Source organism: Pteronotus mesoamericanus, unplaced genomic scaffold (genome assembly GCF_021234165.1).
Source record: "Pteronotus mesoamericanus isolate MK-2021 breed Mesoamerican mustached bat unplaced genomic scaffold, CSHL_Meso_final contig_27, whole genome shotgun sequence".
Taxonomy (NCBI): Eukaryota; Metazoa; Chordata; class Mammalia; order Chiroptera; family Mormoopidae; genus Pteronotus; species Pteronotus mesoamericanus.
In genome coordinates this window covers 26,662,933-26,679,560 of record NW_026555115.1, presented here as the reverse complement: position 1 = coordinate 26,679,560, position 16,628 = coordinate 26,662,933, and the positions used below count along the sequence as shown (strand labels likewise).

Here is a 16,628-nt window from a genome sequence, read left to right as displayed (position 1 = left end):
GCACAAGAAACTCCCAGTCTCACAGGAGAGTTCATTAGAGATTCACAGGGTTGTAGAACGTACACAAACCCACGCAGCTGGGAATCAGCACCAGAAGGGCCCAATTTGCTTGTGGGTAATGGGGTAAGTGACTGAAAGCCTCCACGAGCCAAGAAAGTGGCATTATTCCCTCTTGGACCCCAACCCCACATACAGCATCCCAACACAGCATCGTGGGTTGCCCCACCCTGGTGAATACCTAAGGCTCCACCCGTTACAACCTAACAGGTGCACCAGGACAGAGAAATATGGTCCAAATGGAAGAACAGATCAAAACTCCAGAAAAAATACAACTAAGAGATGAAGAGATAGCCAACCTATCAGATGCACAGTTCAAAACACTGGTAATCAGGGAGCTCACAGAAATGGCTGAGTATGGTCACAAAATAGAGGAAAATGTGAAGGCTATACAAAGAGAAATAAAGGAAAATACACAAAAAAGCAACAGTGAAGGGAAGGAAACTGGGACTCAAATCAATGATTTGGAGCAGAAGGAAGAAATGAATACTCAACTGGACCAGAATGAAGAAATAAGAATTCCAAAAAATGAGGAGAGGCTTAGGAACCTCTGGGACTACTTTAGACGTCCCAACATCTGAATAATAGGGGTGCCAGAAGGAGAAGAGGAAGAGCAAGGGATCAAAAACTTATTTGAAAAAATTATGAAGGAGAACTTCCCCAATCTGGCTAGGGAGACTTCCAGGAGATCCAGGAAGCTCTGAGAATCCCAAAGAAGTTGGATCCAATGAAGCACACACCATAAGACACATCATAATTACATTACCCAAGATTAAAGATGAGGAGAGAATCTTAAAAGCAGCAAGCAAAAAAGAGACAGTTACCTACAAAGGAGTGCCCATAAGACTATCAGCTGACTTTTCAAAAGAAACCTTGCAGGCAAGAAGCAGCTGGCAAGAAGTATTCAAAGTCATGAAAGGCAAGGACCTCCATCCAAGATGACTCTATCCAGCAAAGCTATCATTTAGAATGGAAGGGCAGAGAGAGTGCTTCCCAGATAAGGAAAAGTTAAAGGAGTTCATCACCAAGCCCTTATTAAATTAAATGTTAAAGGGACTTATCTAAGAAAAGATGAAGAAAAAAACTATGAACAGTAAAGTGACAACAAACTCACAATTATTCAAATTTAGTTTGAAATTAAAAGCTAAAACAAACTAAGCAAACAGAACAGGAACGCAATCACAGAAATGGAGATTACATGGAAGTTTATCAACCAGGGCGAGGAGGGGGAGACAGGGTGGGAGGGAATAAAAAGCATAAATGATAGGTAAAAAATAGACAGGGGGAGGTTAAGAATAGTATAGGAAATGGGGAAACTAAAGAACTTACACATACAGCCCATGGACAGGAACGAAGGAGAGGAATACTGGTGGGTGGGAGTGGTGCAGGATGGAAGGAATAAAGGGAAGAAAGAAAATGGGACAACTGTAATAGCATAATCAATAAAATATACTTTAAAGAAAGTATGCCTAGCTAAAGAAAACATCAGCAAAATGAAAAAGGAAACCATATGGGAAAATATATTTGCCAATGATACCTCAGACAAGGGTTTGAGCTCCAAAATATATAAAGAACTCTACATAGCGGAAAGGAAGAAGGAATTCCCCTTTGCAAGAGCATGGATGGAACTGGAGAGCATTATGCTAAGTGAAATAAGCCAGGGGGTGAAGGACAAATACCATAGGATCTCACCTTTACATGGAATCTAATCAACAAAACAAACAAGCAAGCAAAACATAATAGGAGACATTGAAATAAAGAACAAACTGACAGTAACCAGAGGGGAGGGAGGAGGGGACTAACGGGGCAAAAAAGGGGAAGGGTCATCAAGGAAAATGTATAAAGGACCCATGGACAAAGACAATGGGTGGGTAGGGTGGGGGAGAGTAATGGAGGGAAAATGGGGACAACTGTAATTGCACAACAGTAAAAAAAAAAAAAAAGGAAAAAGAAGAAAAAGTATTACCTAGGAGTAGGAAAGAAAGGCATACAATCATTCCTCTCCTACCCCTTAGCGCTGAAAGACCTTGATAAAGGAGAGGCTTATTGGAAACAAATATCCTCTTTACCTCATAGCCACCTGAAATCCCACAACTGCAGAGTTTATTTGAGTTAAATACAAATTCATGAAATTTTGGCATAACAAAGGAAAGTGGTCTAAATAGGTCAGCAAAAAAACTCTGATTTAATAATAAATATTCTGGGGATTCAAATCCTAGTTCCAACATTTACAAGATGTCTTATCTTACACAGGCTACCTAAACCTTTATCATCTTGTTTTCTTCTTTGATAAAATGAAGCATAATACCCATATCACAGGATTGTTAGGATTAAATCAGTTATTTGTTATAAGTATTTAGGAAACTGCATGACATAAAGCAGGTTCTATATAAATGTTGTTAAATAAAATTTAAGATAATTTGCAAAAAATGATTATCAGAATTCCAAAACATTTTTAATGTGTGAGAAAGCTACAGGTATTTTTCCCTTTTTTTCTCTTTTTGAATATATTGAGACAATTTTTCCTTCTTTTTTGTTTTACTTTTTGTTTTTACTATGCTTTATTTTGTTGTGACACCTACTTCCTGTTTTTTTAACTTAAACATTACTTAGTGCCAGTGAAATTTCAGTAAGACTCAAGGATTAGATGGTTCAATTCACAGTAATTTATGGAAAAATTGCTATAGCATAAACACTATTAAATCACACAAGAACTTACAAAGTAGAGGACACTATCATCAGGGGATAAATGTTCAGGTTACAGAGTTATAACATCTAAATTCTGGCATTATGAACTTATTGTGGCTCTACCACTTACAGCTCTAAGACCTTAGCAAATTACTAACTTTCTGTGCCTCAGTTTCCTGCTGCGTAAAATGAGGATAATAATAATATCTATTTTATGGGTTTATTATGAAGATTAAATATTAGAATATTACGTATTTTATCTAGAGTTTGTTTCTTGCTAAATGCAGGACCCCAAAGGAAATTAAATAAAGACAAAGCTGGCTTTCTAAATCGTAGAAAAAACAAGTGTTGGTATCAAACAGACAGTGATGAGAAAAAGTGTTTCATGCCTAATGAACCCATCAAGAAATACAGCTGTAACTAAGTAAATGTAAAACTAGTAAAACAAGATCTCAGAGGTAGAGGTGGTATGCCTTTACCTCAGCTACCAATCTTACTTTCTTGAAAATGGCATTAGATTTCCCATAGATCATGTGGTAAGGAAATATCAATGTTAACTGAGGACAGAAATGATGTAAATGTGGCTTTTGATATCCTCTGTGCCTGAGAGACACTCAGGGGTAGAAATTAATGTGGACCCACTTGAAAGGCTCAAGGACAGTATGAAGTTTCTCAGGTGGATTAGCTAACCAGTGGCCTCAAAAAACTAAAAAGCTACCAGTTACCGTTATAATCCATAGCTCACTACTATTTATTTTTCAACAAACATTTAGAGAGTACCTTTTATAAAAAGCATAGTGGCTCAATGATATCTGAAAAAAGAAAAATGAAAATAGATGCTTACAGACTAGAAAGAGATTTTTTAAAATACATGCAAACACACACATAACAACCACCATAATATCTACCACTAATGCAGGTAGCCTTTCAGACACTAACTTACCTCAGACTAAGTCTTATTCTTTTTATTGACTCTATGAAGACATAATAAATACCATGAGACAGGCTCAGATAAATGCGTTTGAAAGATCAAAAAAGAAATCCGTCCTCAACTGCAAATGATCGAGACAATTTTTCAATTTTTTTTAATCATTAAAATTCTCACTTATGTTAAGAATGTTCACTAGAAGTACCTGCTTTGCTTGCTGCCTCAGGTCATCCCCAACAGACCCTGGCTCAATCATCTTCCATTCAGCTGCAATGTTCCTGAAAACATCAGCTCCAGCGTTCAATACTTGAATGAGACGATTATCGTGGGATAAATGAGCCAAGATCCTCAGCTCAAGTTGAGAGTAATCAGCAGCTAATATTACACCACCTGAAGTAGAAATAGTTTTAGAAAAGCTGGTACAAAGGCAAATTCAAGTTATATATCATTGACTGGGATGCTAGAAATTCAGGCCTAACACAGAACCATGAGATCATGTATCCAAAAGTTAAAACCTTGCTCTTAATGCAGATTTAAGTTCTGTATAACTTAGATAATTTTTTTCATTTAGCGTTCAAGTATGTATAATATGTGTAAAACCACCCTGACCTCTGCTCCTTAACCACTTGTGGCAGTGCCTCCCTCAGTGTTTCCAAAGCACCTGACAATCTAAACTGGTTCTTTCATGCCTCTCCCACATAGTACTGGCCATTAGAGATGGGAGACTTAATTTTCCTTTGCATTCTGCAGAAAACTTTGCACAGTTCCTGGCATACAATAGGCTCATAAATGGTTATTAAATGAATAAACAAACATACAAACAAAAAACTGGTTTCCAATGTATGCACATTTTAAGTGGGCTGGAGAGAAATGTGTGCTCTACTTTAATCATAACAAAGATATTCAACTGTGGCTCAGTTGATTGCAGTATAGTTCCATGGACCAAAAGGTCGCAAAGTCAATTTCTGGTCAGAATACGTGCCCAGGTTGTGGGTTCAATCCCAGATTGGGGAAGGTTTGAGGAGATAACCAATTGATGCTTCTCTCTCCCCCGCCCCGCCCTTTTCTTTCCTCTCTCTCTCTCTAAAAGCAATGAAAAAAATGTCCTCAGGTGAGGATAAAAAAAAAAATCAAGTGGTTGATATGTGAAGAAAACTGTTTCAGAAGATTCAGATTATTTACCTATGGATTAGAAATGACTACATTAGATATGTATGGCAAAGCCAAAATAAAAAAAAAAATAAGAAAAGCAGGTTTAAAGAAAAAATAGGAAAAATATTTGCAATTAATATTACAACAAACCCATTGCCATATTATTTAAAAGGCACTACAGCCCTGGCTGGTGTGGCTCAGTGGATTGAGCGCTGGCCTGTGAACTAAAGGGCCACACTGGTTCAATTCCCAGTCAGGATGCATGCCTGGGATGTGGGCCAGGTCTCCAGTGTGGGGCGTGCAAGGGGCAACCACACATGGATGTCTCTCTCCCTCTCTTCCTCCCTCCTTCCCTTTTGTCTAAAAATAAATAAATAAAATCTTTTAAAATAAATAAAAGGTGCTACAGATCAAGAATAAGACAAAACATAAACAAGCAGTTCATGAAAATAATAAGAATAAAAGAAACCGAGACTTTCAGTCAAGATGGCAATATAGGCAGACATGGTTCATCTCTTTTCAAAACTACATCAAAATTACAACTAAGATATAGAACAATCATTGCTCAAAACTGACAGAAATCAAGTTGAATGGAAGTCTGACAAATACAGAATTAAAGAAACCACATCCTTCCGGACTGGTAGGAGGGGCGCAGATGCAGAATGAGCTGGTCTCACACCCACATGTGGTAGATAATAATTTGGGAGGGATATCTCAGGAGCAAGCAGTCCTAGCCCCACACCAGGCTCCCCAGCTCAGGGTTCCAATGCCATAAAGATAAATCCCCACAACTTCTGGCTGCAAAAATCAGTGGGGATTGAGTCGGTAGAAGAAACGGCTGAAGCCCCTAGTGGTTTCTCTTGAGAACCCACAAATGGACTCAGCTCCTCAGACTCACTCCCTCTGGGCCCTGGCATTGGGGTGGCAGTTTGAGGGGCACCAGTGGCATGCAGGAGAAGGCTGAGATGTCTGGCATCAAGGTGAACAGATGCCATTGTCCCTTTTTTGGGCCCTCCCCCAAACATAGCCAGTAGACTGGTGCTGTATCTAAGATTCCATCAACATGGCTAACACCGTATGACCCACCTTGGAGATTCCCAGAGACTATGCCCCACCCAACTTATGGGCCCACCCAAGCTCTTTTTCCATAGGAATGGCAAGTCTTGGCTCTTGTTGCACAGCTTCTTAAGTCCTCTCAAACAAGTAGCAGCTGGTCTCAGTGAGCCTCAGGCTCAGCACTAGCAGCCTAGATTCACAGCTTGGCTTTGCTGGAAATCTCGAAGCCCTGCACAAGTAGCAGCCATATCTGGATGCTTTATTATAGCTTCAGGCAGAGTGGCCCAGGGCAAAAAACAGGTGGGGACTGACCTTGGTCTGCACTACCTGGGAATCCCCAGGGCCAGTGCAACCAGTGAGCAGCTACAGGCCACACTGGAGCACCACCACCCTGGCCCTGCACAGCTGATCCTCCTCAGAGGGTGGAGGTTGGTGGCAAGCGGTCACAGCCAATCCTGGCAACCAACTGGCCTGGGTAAATCCCTCCCATTGATCTGCCAACAGCAACCAAGACTCAACTACAAGAGGAGGGTGTACTCAGCCCACACAAAGGGTGCACCTGGAGTACTCAGCTTGGGTGATAGGGAAGGCTATGCCATTGGACCCTACAGGACACCTACTATGTTAGGCTATACTACCAAGATACAGAGTCAAAGCAGCTCTATCTAATACATAGAAACAAACACCTAAAAGTTGCCAAAATGAGGAGACAAAGAAACATGGCCCCAATGAAAGAACAGATCAAAACTCCTGAAAAAGAGCTAAACAAAATGGAGATAAGCAATCTATCAGATGAAGAGTTCAAACACTGGTTATGAGGATGCTCAAGGAACTTAGTGAGGACCTCAACAGCATAAAAAAGATCCAGTCAGAAACGAAGGATTCACTAATTGAAATAGAGAACAATTTACAGGAAACAACAATAGAGTGGATGAACCTGAGAATTAAATCAGCGACATGGAACATAAGGAAGCAAAAAACAACCAATCAGAACAAGAAGAAGAAAAGATAATCCAAAAAAACAAGGATAAGGTAAATAGGCTGTGGGGCAACTTTAAGCAATCGAATATTCTCATTATAGGGGTGCCAGAAGAAGAGAAAGAGCAAGAAATTGGAAATCTATTTGAAAAAATAATGAAAGATAAGTTCCCTAATTTGGTGAAGGAAATAGACATGCAAGTCCAGGATGCACAGAGAGTCCCAAACAAGATGGATGCAAAGAAGCCCAACCCAAGATACATAATTAAAATGTCCAAGGTTAAAGATGAAGATGTGGGAGGGGCGTGTGGAAGAATGGGTGCGAGGTGAGGGGATTAAGAAGTACAAATAGGTAGTTACAGAATAGCCATGGGGATGTAAAGTACAGTATAGGAAATGGAGTAGCCAAAGAACTTACATGTGTGACCCATGGACATGAACAAGGGTCGGGGGACTGCCTGAGGGGGTGGGGAGTGCTGGATGGAAGAGGGCAAAGGGGGAAATATCAGGACAACTGTAATAGCATAATCAAAACAATATAATTTAAAAAGAATAAAAGAAACTTAAACATATTAAAGAATGTTCAACTTCATTCACAGTAACAGAAATGCAAACTAAGTCTTAGCAAGAAACAATTTTCCTCTACTTATATTGCAAAAATCCAGAAGTTGGAGAACATACTCTGTCACAAGGCTGAGAAAGAAATACACATATATTGTTATTAGGAAGTAAATGGTAACTGTCCCCCATTAGGTGGCAATTTGACAATATCTATCAAAACTACGGTCTTTCACTGTGACTCAGCAAACAAGCCCAGATTGCTATACAGACTACCTGCACACAGATTAAACTGGTTTATATACAAATTTCTTTACTGGCAATCGCTAATCTCTAGTATAAAAAGAATAAAAGAAAAAGCAAAGCATAAAACAGTGTACATGGAATACTTATCTTTGTGTAAGAACAGGAAAAGAAAATATTACATATTCATATTTGCTTACATCTACATAAAAATACTAAAAATATATATAAGAAACTCATAAATGTAGTTATCTATAAAAGTTGTAGATAATAGCATAGCTAGGACAGGGAATAAAGCAAAGCTTATCAATATATACCTTTTATATATTGATTTCTGAGCTATGTGACTAACCGATTCAAAATACGTAAATACTAATTTAAAACAAGTGACCACTTAAAGACAAACACCATATGTTCTCACTTATATGGAATCTAATGAATAAAATAAACAGATGAACAAAATAGAAACAGAGGCATGGATACTTGGGACAGACTGATAAGCGTCAGAGGGGAGGGATGGCGTACCAGATGAAAGGAGAAGGGATTAGCAAAAAAACATAAATACAAAACACATAGTCACAGACAACAGTGTGGTGATAGCCAGAGGGGAAAAGGGGTGGGGACTAGGTGAAGGTGGGCAAAGGAGGAGGTGGGGAATGGGCACACAATGCAGTGTGCAGATATATTTTAATGAGTTGTACACTTGAAACCTCTATGGTTTTGTGAACCAATGTCACCTCTATAAATTCAATAAAAAATAAATGAATAAATGAAAGATAAAACAGATGTGATATAATAAAAGACATAACCTGGAAAAATAAAACAAATGACCACAACTTTTATGGTCTTCCTGCCACAAACAAGATAAAACTGGACAATGTATATGAAATAACTGTTTTGAGGTGTTAGACAACAGGCAATTCAGGACTATAATACTTGAGAAGGGGGAGGATAGGGGAGATGGGGTGAGTCATGCAACTGTCTCATGTTTCTGAATGGAGGCTCTTTCCAGAATGCATTGCAGGGAAGGAGAGATGAAACAAAGCACTATGGTCTATCTGACCTGAGGAAGTGGAAACTGGAATTTGGGCACACTGAGGCAGTTAGAATTTGTGAAAATTGGGAGACAAAGGAACTGTGTATAGAAGGAGCAAAAGAAATATTCACAGTAATCTCTCTGGATTTTGGACCAAATATTAGGCTGTGCAAGGAACAAGCAAAAAACAAATTCTAAAGTAATAACTACCACCAAAGAATGAACCACCAAAGCATAGCTGTTAGCTGAACAACTAACTACTTGAATAACATACTCTCAAATGTTGAGAAATATCCAAGTTCTGATCAAACTGAGTAGAATGATCGTGTTGAACAACTTGGGCATCAAGATTCCAGCAAGGTCATGCCTTACAATCAAAGCTAATCTAGCCCTTGGGTAAAGGAAGTCTCAAATTATCAAGTTCACATGAAAGTAAATTGTCTGCCAGAAGAAAACACTTTTAATGAAGACTACAAAATCCATAGAGTCAACAGTGTGTTGACCATAAAGTCCAGCACTCAATTAATAAAAAAATAAAAAATACTATTCATATGAAGAACCAGGAAAATGTAACTTTGACCAGAATAGTCAATCATCAGAAAAATATTCCAGGAATTAGAGATGATGAAATTTTAAATAGCTAATATAGATATGTTCAGGAATTTAAAGAAATATGGAGGTAATGGTGTAACAAATAGTGAATTGTCATAAAGTAATTAAAACTACACAAAAAAATCAAATGAAAATTCTAAAACTAAAGCTACAATATCTTTAATGTAAAATTCACTAAAAGGATATGACAGCAATGAGACACTAAAGAAAAGATGTGAACGTTAAAAAAAGTCAACAGAAACTATCCATTACAGTGCAGAAGGAAAAACAGGGAAAAGGGAATAAAAAAGAAAAGAAAAACACTTCAGTTATGTGTGGGATAATACCAAGTAGTATTACCTATGTATTGATATATTTGGAATAGGAAGGAGAGATAAGGACAAAAAAATAGTGTAAGATATAATGGTTGAAAATGCTCCAAATTTAATAAAAAATAGAAGCACATAGATATGTATATTCAAAAAAAAAAAGAAAAAAGAAAAACCCAACTAAGCAAACTCAAGATAGCCAGCAGATTCAAAACTCCCAGAAGCAAAGCATGAAAAACTACCCAGACTCACACCAAAATCAAATTGCTGAAACTGAAAAACAAATAAAAAATTATCAAAAAGCATCCAAGAAACAGTACATTGTACTTGGAGGAATAACAAGAAAAAACAGTGTACTTCTTTTCAGAAATAATGCAAACCAAAAGCTAACAAAAATATTTTTAAAGAGTCAAAAGAAAAGGACTATAAATCTATGTCATGTAAAAATATCTTTTGAAAGTGAAATAAAATTTAGAGACATAGAAATGCTCAGAAAAATCATTGTGAATAGAATTGCATTATAAGAAATCTTTAAGGAAGTGTTTTTGGGTGGAGAAAAATGGTAAAAGATGAAAACTTGAATCTACTCCAAGAAACAAAGAAATGATAAAAAGTGGACAGATAGAAAAAAATCACTTTTTTGTTTCTTGATTTCTTTGTAAGGTAAGACTGCTTAAAGCAAAAACTATATAGAGCAGAGTTCATAGCAGTCATAAAAAATTAAATCAATTACAAAAGAAGGGAAATTTAAAAACTCCTTACATTACAGATGAAGTGGTATCAAATTACTTAAAGATAGACTGTGATGTGATGCATATTACAAACTCTAAAATATCTAAGATATATATTTAATAAACAGGATATAAAACAGAAGTCATTTAAAGATTTAATAAAAAAATACAAATAAGACAACAGACTATAATCAAACCACATATCGATAATTACTTTATATGTAAATGAACTAAATACTACATTTAAGAGGCAGAAATTTCCAGACTGAATTCATATACATTTAAATTAATTTTAAAATTTTAACCAGAAGCAATATAAAACACTGTTGCATTAAACAATTTTATTATGTAGGTAAGAATAAATTGATGAACAGATAAAATGAAGTACAAATACAGTACGATTCCACTTACATGAGGTAGTAGCGTAGTAGAATTCATAGACAGAAAGTAGAATGGTAGTTACCAAGGGCTGGGGAGTACGGGAGGGAGACATAGTATTTAATGGGTACATAGTTCCAGTTGGGAAAGATGAAAACGTTCTGGATATGAGTGTGGGTACAGATGCACAACAAAGCAAATGGACTTACTGCCACTGAACTCAATACTTAAAACATGGCTACTATAGTAAAATGCTGATAGTTCATACTTAAAAAGCAAAACTGAAATTTGCCAAACACGTTATGTTATCATAGGCCTGAATTCACCCTTAGAATATATGTTTCTGACATAATTCAAATAAATTTAGATAGTTAACTATACTCACCCAGATCTGTCAACTTGCAAAACCTATAAAACAAATGTGTACTAACGGCAGGGTTACCAAACAAATGGACCCGTGTTGGGGGCGGGGGGCACGTGCCCAGATGCTATTACCGAAACAACACCCCCCACCTTCCCCGGGTTACCCTCGGTTGTAGGTCCTTTGCCTGCCGCCCTTGTAATTATGGCTCTGAATGGCAGAGTTTGGTGAAAAGGAAAAGAGCTATTTATTCAAGTTACACAGGTTTCATTAATGGCTAACTGTCGCCCTTAAACCTCAAAAATCCCTTTAAAACAGTCACCAGCACACACAGTCCTGCCTACCACCGTCTTGGCCCAGCTAGGCCCATCAGGACCGTCAGGAGTACGATCCCTCAGAAGAAAAAGAACAGAAGTCCGGGGCTCAGCTAGGTAGGCCTCCCGTGGTTCTCAGCACCATCCGCCGCGTCGCCGCGGTCTCCAGCTCTTAATCCATAACCATTGGAACCTTCTCATGGCCCCCTAGCAAGACTCCTTTCTCCCCTCTATCTTCCCATGTGATCTTCACAATGTTCCCCAGAGTCTATGTCCCACTGTCTCTCCCGCAGGCCCCTTTCTCTCCTCTTCCCTCTCCCAGTTACCTTCTGTATTAAGTCTATTAAACCTTCCTGATTAGCCTTGGTGATATGCAAAATAACTCTCTTTGCCTATGAGGAATGAAGCTATCCTGTTATTGACATGCAAAATGACTCTCAATGGCTTGCTCAAGGCTCCCATCCCCCATGGCGGCCAGCCCTGGAGTGGGGAGAATATTTTTTTGTTGGACATTCCAGTCTCTGGATCCCGGCACAAATACTCTTGCGGGGGGAGAGGGGGGGCGCGGGTCCTGGATGTGCCCCATTACAGTAGGGATTATTTGGGAATTCGATCATGACTTCCAAATGTTTCGATGACAAAAAAAACGAAAAAAGTGCCCTTATTAGTCAAGGGAGGAGAAAAATTGAGGAAGGTAAGGATTGATTAACAAAGACAAATGCTGCACAGAAGTCAAAGAGGATGAGGACCTAAAATATCCATTCGAATTTCCTAAAAAGTGTACAGTCACCTTGGAAAACGTGGTTTCAGCAGGCTCTTGCCAATGAGCATACATCACAGAAGTTTCTCGCAAAATAGATCATGAAGACAATGATGCCTGACTGTTATAAACCTGGCAACACAAAGGGAAAAAACAGGCTACACAGAAGAGAGTAAAGATGGAAGGACCAATGCATACTTCTGAGTCTTATAATGCAGGTTTTATCGGTGCTTTGAAAAATATTCCCACATCAATGAGAAGCTCAAAAACCATCAGCACCCTACCTGGGAAAGGCACAAAGGCGTGCCGCATGCTGACCGAAAATGGCATTCCTCTGTTTGGGGTTCTCTCCTCCATCTGTGCCTGGTGCCCAGGGTTCAGGCCACAACCCGTCTTATTTCCCCCTCTGTCATGCAAACAACATCATCAGCTGGACAGAGCAGTCTTAAATACGTGAGAAAGGCCTGATTTTTCAATATAGTATTTCCATCTAAGAAACTTAAAAACCTTATTATTTGAAACTTACTTTAAAGCTTAATAAAGATTCTATACTTTTTTAGTGAACATTCAATTTAATAGGAAGTAAAACATTTCTTTTAAATACTTAATATGTGCTAATTATTGTTTATTATTGTTCAATTACAGTTGTCTCCCTTTTCCCCCATTACTCTGCTCTGCCCTACCCACCCCCACTTTTCACATTCCATCCTCCCCCTACACATTGCATTTCTGTAAAAGCCTCTCCCACAAACTGCTTCTGAGATAATTCACTGGCATTTAGTTCAACAAGTCTCTTTGACCAAATCTACTACAAATTATTTGTGCTTTTTCTTTTTTTGTGTATGTGAGGAAGGTAGACGTTCCTGTCATTGCTAAACTCTTCCCTTTAGCATTTGACTTCAATAAGCATATAATGGTAAATTTAATTAGTGGCCCAGGTTATCAGCCTTTCACCGTCAGCTTCTTTACAAACTCAGGGTTTGCAAATAGTGCCTAGAATAGAAATGTATCGACCTAAAACAAATTTAAACTATTTTCATTATTTTGTCCAATAGGCTATTTTTGAGCCATCCATGCTCACAAAAGTATTTTAACACAAGAACAAAGAAATAATGTCTACCTGCCCGTGGGAAGTAGGCCTTTGCCTTGGGCTTGGGAAGGTGGGCTTTCTCCTACTAGTGTTGGCATTTGGATCTCAAAATCTCTTGGCACACTCTGTATATTTGGTTCTGTAAAGGTTATTCGTCCTAAAAATCAAACAGAATAAAGACATAAATTTAGGGAGGAAATTTTGACATTTATCTTAATAGTAATTGCATTTTGGAAATATCTTAAAAATGCATGCTCTATTACTGCTAAAATAAAATAAATTTATATTTAAATAAAATATTTTTCATTATGTTCATGTGTCTAACAATAAAAAAATAAGTACAAGACCAATCCCAATGTAAGTGAATATGTGAATCAGCTACAATACGATGTTTTACATTAACCTAGCTCTCTAGAAAACAAGCCCACGATAAGAAGTAATTTGATAGAGAATCAGATGTTAACACTATAAAATGTCAGCAGTTGTATTAATAAGTAAAGACTAATCAAATGGACCCTAGGCAAAGTGCGCGTTGGAGCCTTTAAAAGCCAGGAATGCACAAGATAAAGAGAAGAGGACCTGGAGCAGAAGAGCAACCTAAGTGCAGAGGAAGGACAATTGGCCAGAGAAGTTAGCTAACGCAGGAGACGGTAGCAGTGAGAGGTGGAACATCACTTTCTAGATATCACCTGGCCAATTTTCTTCTTTATCATTGTCATCACTCATCAAGAGAATCGATGCTAACATGGGCATAGCTAAAGACTAGGATTAGGTGATTAATGAATTTTCTAGGAAGCAGAAAGCTATTTGTTTAAATGCTTATAGCATTTCTTTCCCCCCAAATATTTTACATCTTAGTTGTTTATTTACTGGTTGAATTTTTCTAGAACACATAGCATTGCTCAAAAAAAGTCTGGGTAATTGATTTTGTTTTGTGAAGTTTTCATATTACATATAAAGTGACATGTTTTATGATATACCATTGTCACAGGTGCTCTACTAGCTACTATATATAATTCCATCTTTTAATGAATCAGACACTTGAAGTACATAGAATATTATTTCTGAATAAACTCCTGATACTATGCCCCTGTTATTTAGCTTTTAGCAAAAATTAGTGTTCAACTAATGGTATATATTAATGTAATTGTTATCATCAGAAGGCCTGTTGAGTGTTACAAAGCTAACAAATAGCAGAGGAAGGAATCCAAGTCTCTTTCTGCCTCAGGACTTTGCCTTCTTTTCTGCAATGATACTTAACAGTCAGGTCTATTGTTTGAATTAATGAGATAATACTGGTAGACAAAATGGTAAAAATAAGTGACAAGGACTTCCAGTCAAGATGGCAACATAGTTAAAACATGGCTCACCTCCTTGCACAACCACATCAAAATTACAACTAAAATATAGGACAACCATCACTCAGAAGCATCAGAAATCAAGTTCAATGGAAATCTGACAACTACAGAATTAAAGAAACCGTACCCATCCAGGCTGGTAAGAGGGGCAGAGACATGGAATGGGCTGGTCCTACACCCACGTGTGGTGCATAAAAATTACAGATGGATATCTCAGGAGTGAGGAGTCCCAGCCCCACACCAGGCTCCCCAGCCCAGGGTTCCAAGGCCAGGAAGACAAGTCCCCATAACTTCTGGCTGCAAAAATCAGTGGGGATTGAGTCAGTGGAAGAAACTCCTGAAGCCCCAAGCAATTCCTCTTAAAGACCCCACACAACTCACCTACTCAGACTCACTCCCTCTGAGCTCCAGCACTGGAGTAGCAGATTAAAAGGCACCAGTGGCATATTAGGAGAAACTGAAGTGTCTGGCATTAAGGTGAACAGAGGCCATTGTCCCCACCACCACCACGCTCACACACAGAGCCACAAAGGTGGCAAGCTGGTGCCATATTTAAGACTCCATCAATGTGGCTAACGCTGTTTGACTCACCTTGGAGATCCCCAGAGACTATGTCCCCCCAACTTATGGGCCCACCCAAGCTGCTTCTTCATAGGAATGGCTGGTCTTGGCTCATGCTGCACAACTTTCTAAGTCCTCTCAAACAAGCAACAGCTGGTCTCAGTGAGCCTCAGGCTCAGCACTAGCAGCAGCCAGCCTAGACTCACATCTTGGCTTTGCCTGGGAATCTCCAAGCCGCTCATGAATAACACCATCTCAGGTTGCTTCATAGCCAAAGCAGGGTGACCTGAGGCAAAACACAGGTGAGGACTGACCGTGGCCTCCACCACTGAGAAACCCCAGGTCCAGTGCACCCAGTGGGTAGCTACAGGCCACACTGGAGCACCACCACCCTGGCCCTGCACAGCTGATCCTCCTCAGAGGGTGGAGGTTGGTGGCAAGCGGTCACAGCCAATCCTGGCAACCAACTGGCCTGGGTAAATCCCTCCCATTGATCTGCCAACAGCAACCAAGACTCAACTACAAGAGGAGGGTGTACTCAGCCCACACAAAGGGTGCACCTGGAGTACTCAGCTTGGGTGATAGGGAAGGCTATGCCATTGGACCCTACAGGACACCTACTATGTTAGGCTATACTACCAAGATACAGAGTCAAAGCAGCTCTATTTAATACATAGAAACAAACACCTAAAAGTTGCCAAAATGAGGAGACAAAGAAACATGGCCCCAATGAAAGAACAGATCAAAACTCCTGAAAAAGAGCTAAACAAAATGGAGATAAGTAATCTATCAGATGCAGAGTTCAAAACACTGGTTATAGGGATGCTCAAGGAACTCAGTGAGGACCTTAACAGCATAGAAAAAGATCCAGTCAGAAATGAAGGTTATACTAACTGAAATGAAGAACAATTTACATGGAAATAACAGTAGAGTGGATGAAACCAAAAATCAAATCAATGATTTGGAACACAGGGAAGAAAAAAAACAACCAATCAGAACAAGAGAAAGAAAAAAGAAGCCAAAAAAAATGAGGATACTATAAACAGCCTGTGGGATAATTCAAGAGGTCCAACATTCACATGATAGGGGTGCCAGAAGGAAAAGAGAAAGAGCAAGAAATTGGTAATCTATTTGAAAAAATAATGAAAGAAAATTTCCCTAATTTGGTGAAGGAAATAGACATGCAAGTTCAGGAAGCACAGAGAATTCCCAAAAGAAGCAAAGAGGTCCATTCTAAGACATATCTGAGTTAAAATGTTAAAAGTTAAAGGTAAAGAGAGAATCTTAAAAGCAGTAAGGAAAAAGCAGTTACCTACAGGGGAGTTCCCATAAGACTTTCAGCTAATTTCTTAAAAGAAACTTTGCAGGCTAGAAGGGATTGGCAAGAAATATTCAAAATCATAAAAAGCAGAGACCTACAGCCAAGTTTGCTCTACCTGACAAAGCTATCATTTGGAAT

At 38.7% G+C, this 16,628-nt stretch overlaps 1 protein-coding gene across 1 annotated transcript in view; it reads right to left on the bottom strand.

Annotated features, from left to right (window-relative positions):
• POLQ (DNA polymerase theta) overlaps nt 1–16,628 on the bottom strand; it is a 151,948-nt gene that overhangs the window by 20,920 nt on the left and 114,400 nt on the right. Inside the window, exons 23-25 of the mRNA XM_054575239.1 lie at nt 13,281–13,407; nt 12,445–12,566; nt 3,879–4,063 (exon numbers count right to left, since the gene is read on the bottom strand). Of these exons, the coding sequence (XP_054431214.1) occupies nt 3,879–4,063; nt 12,445–12,566; nt 13,281–13,407 (434 nt within the window). The remainder of the gene's footprint in view (nt 1–3,878; nt 4,064–12,444; nt 12,567–13,280; nt 13,408–16,628) is intronic.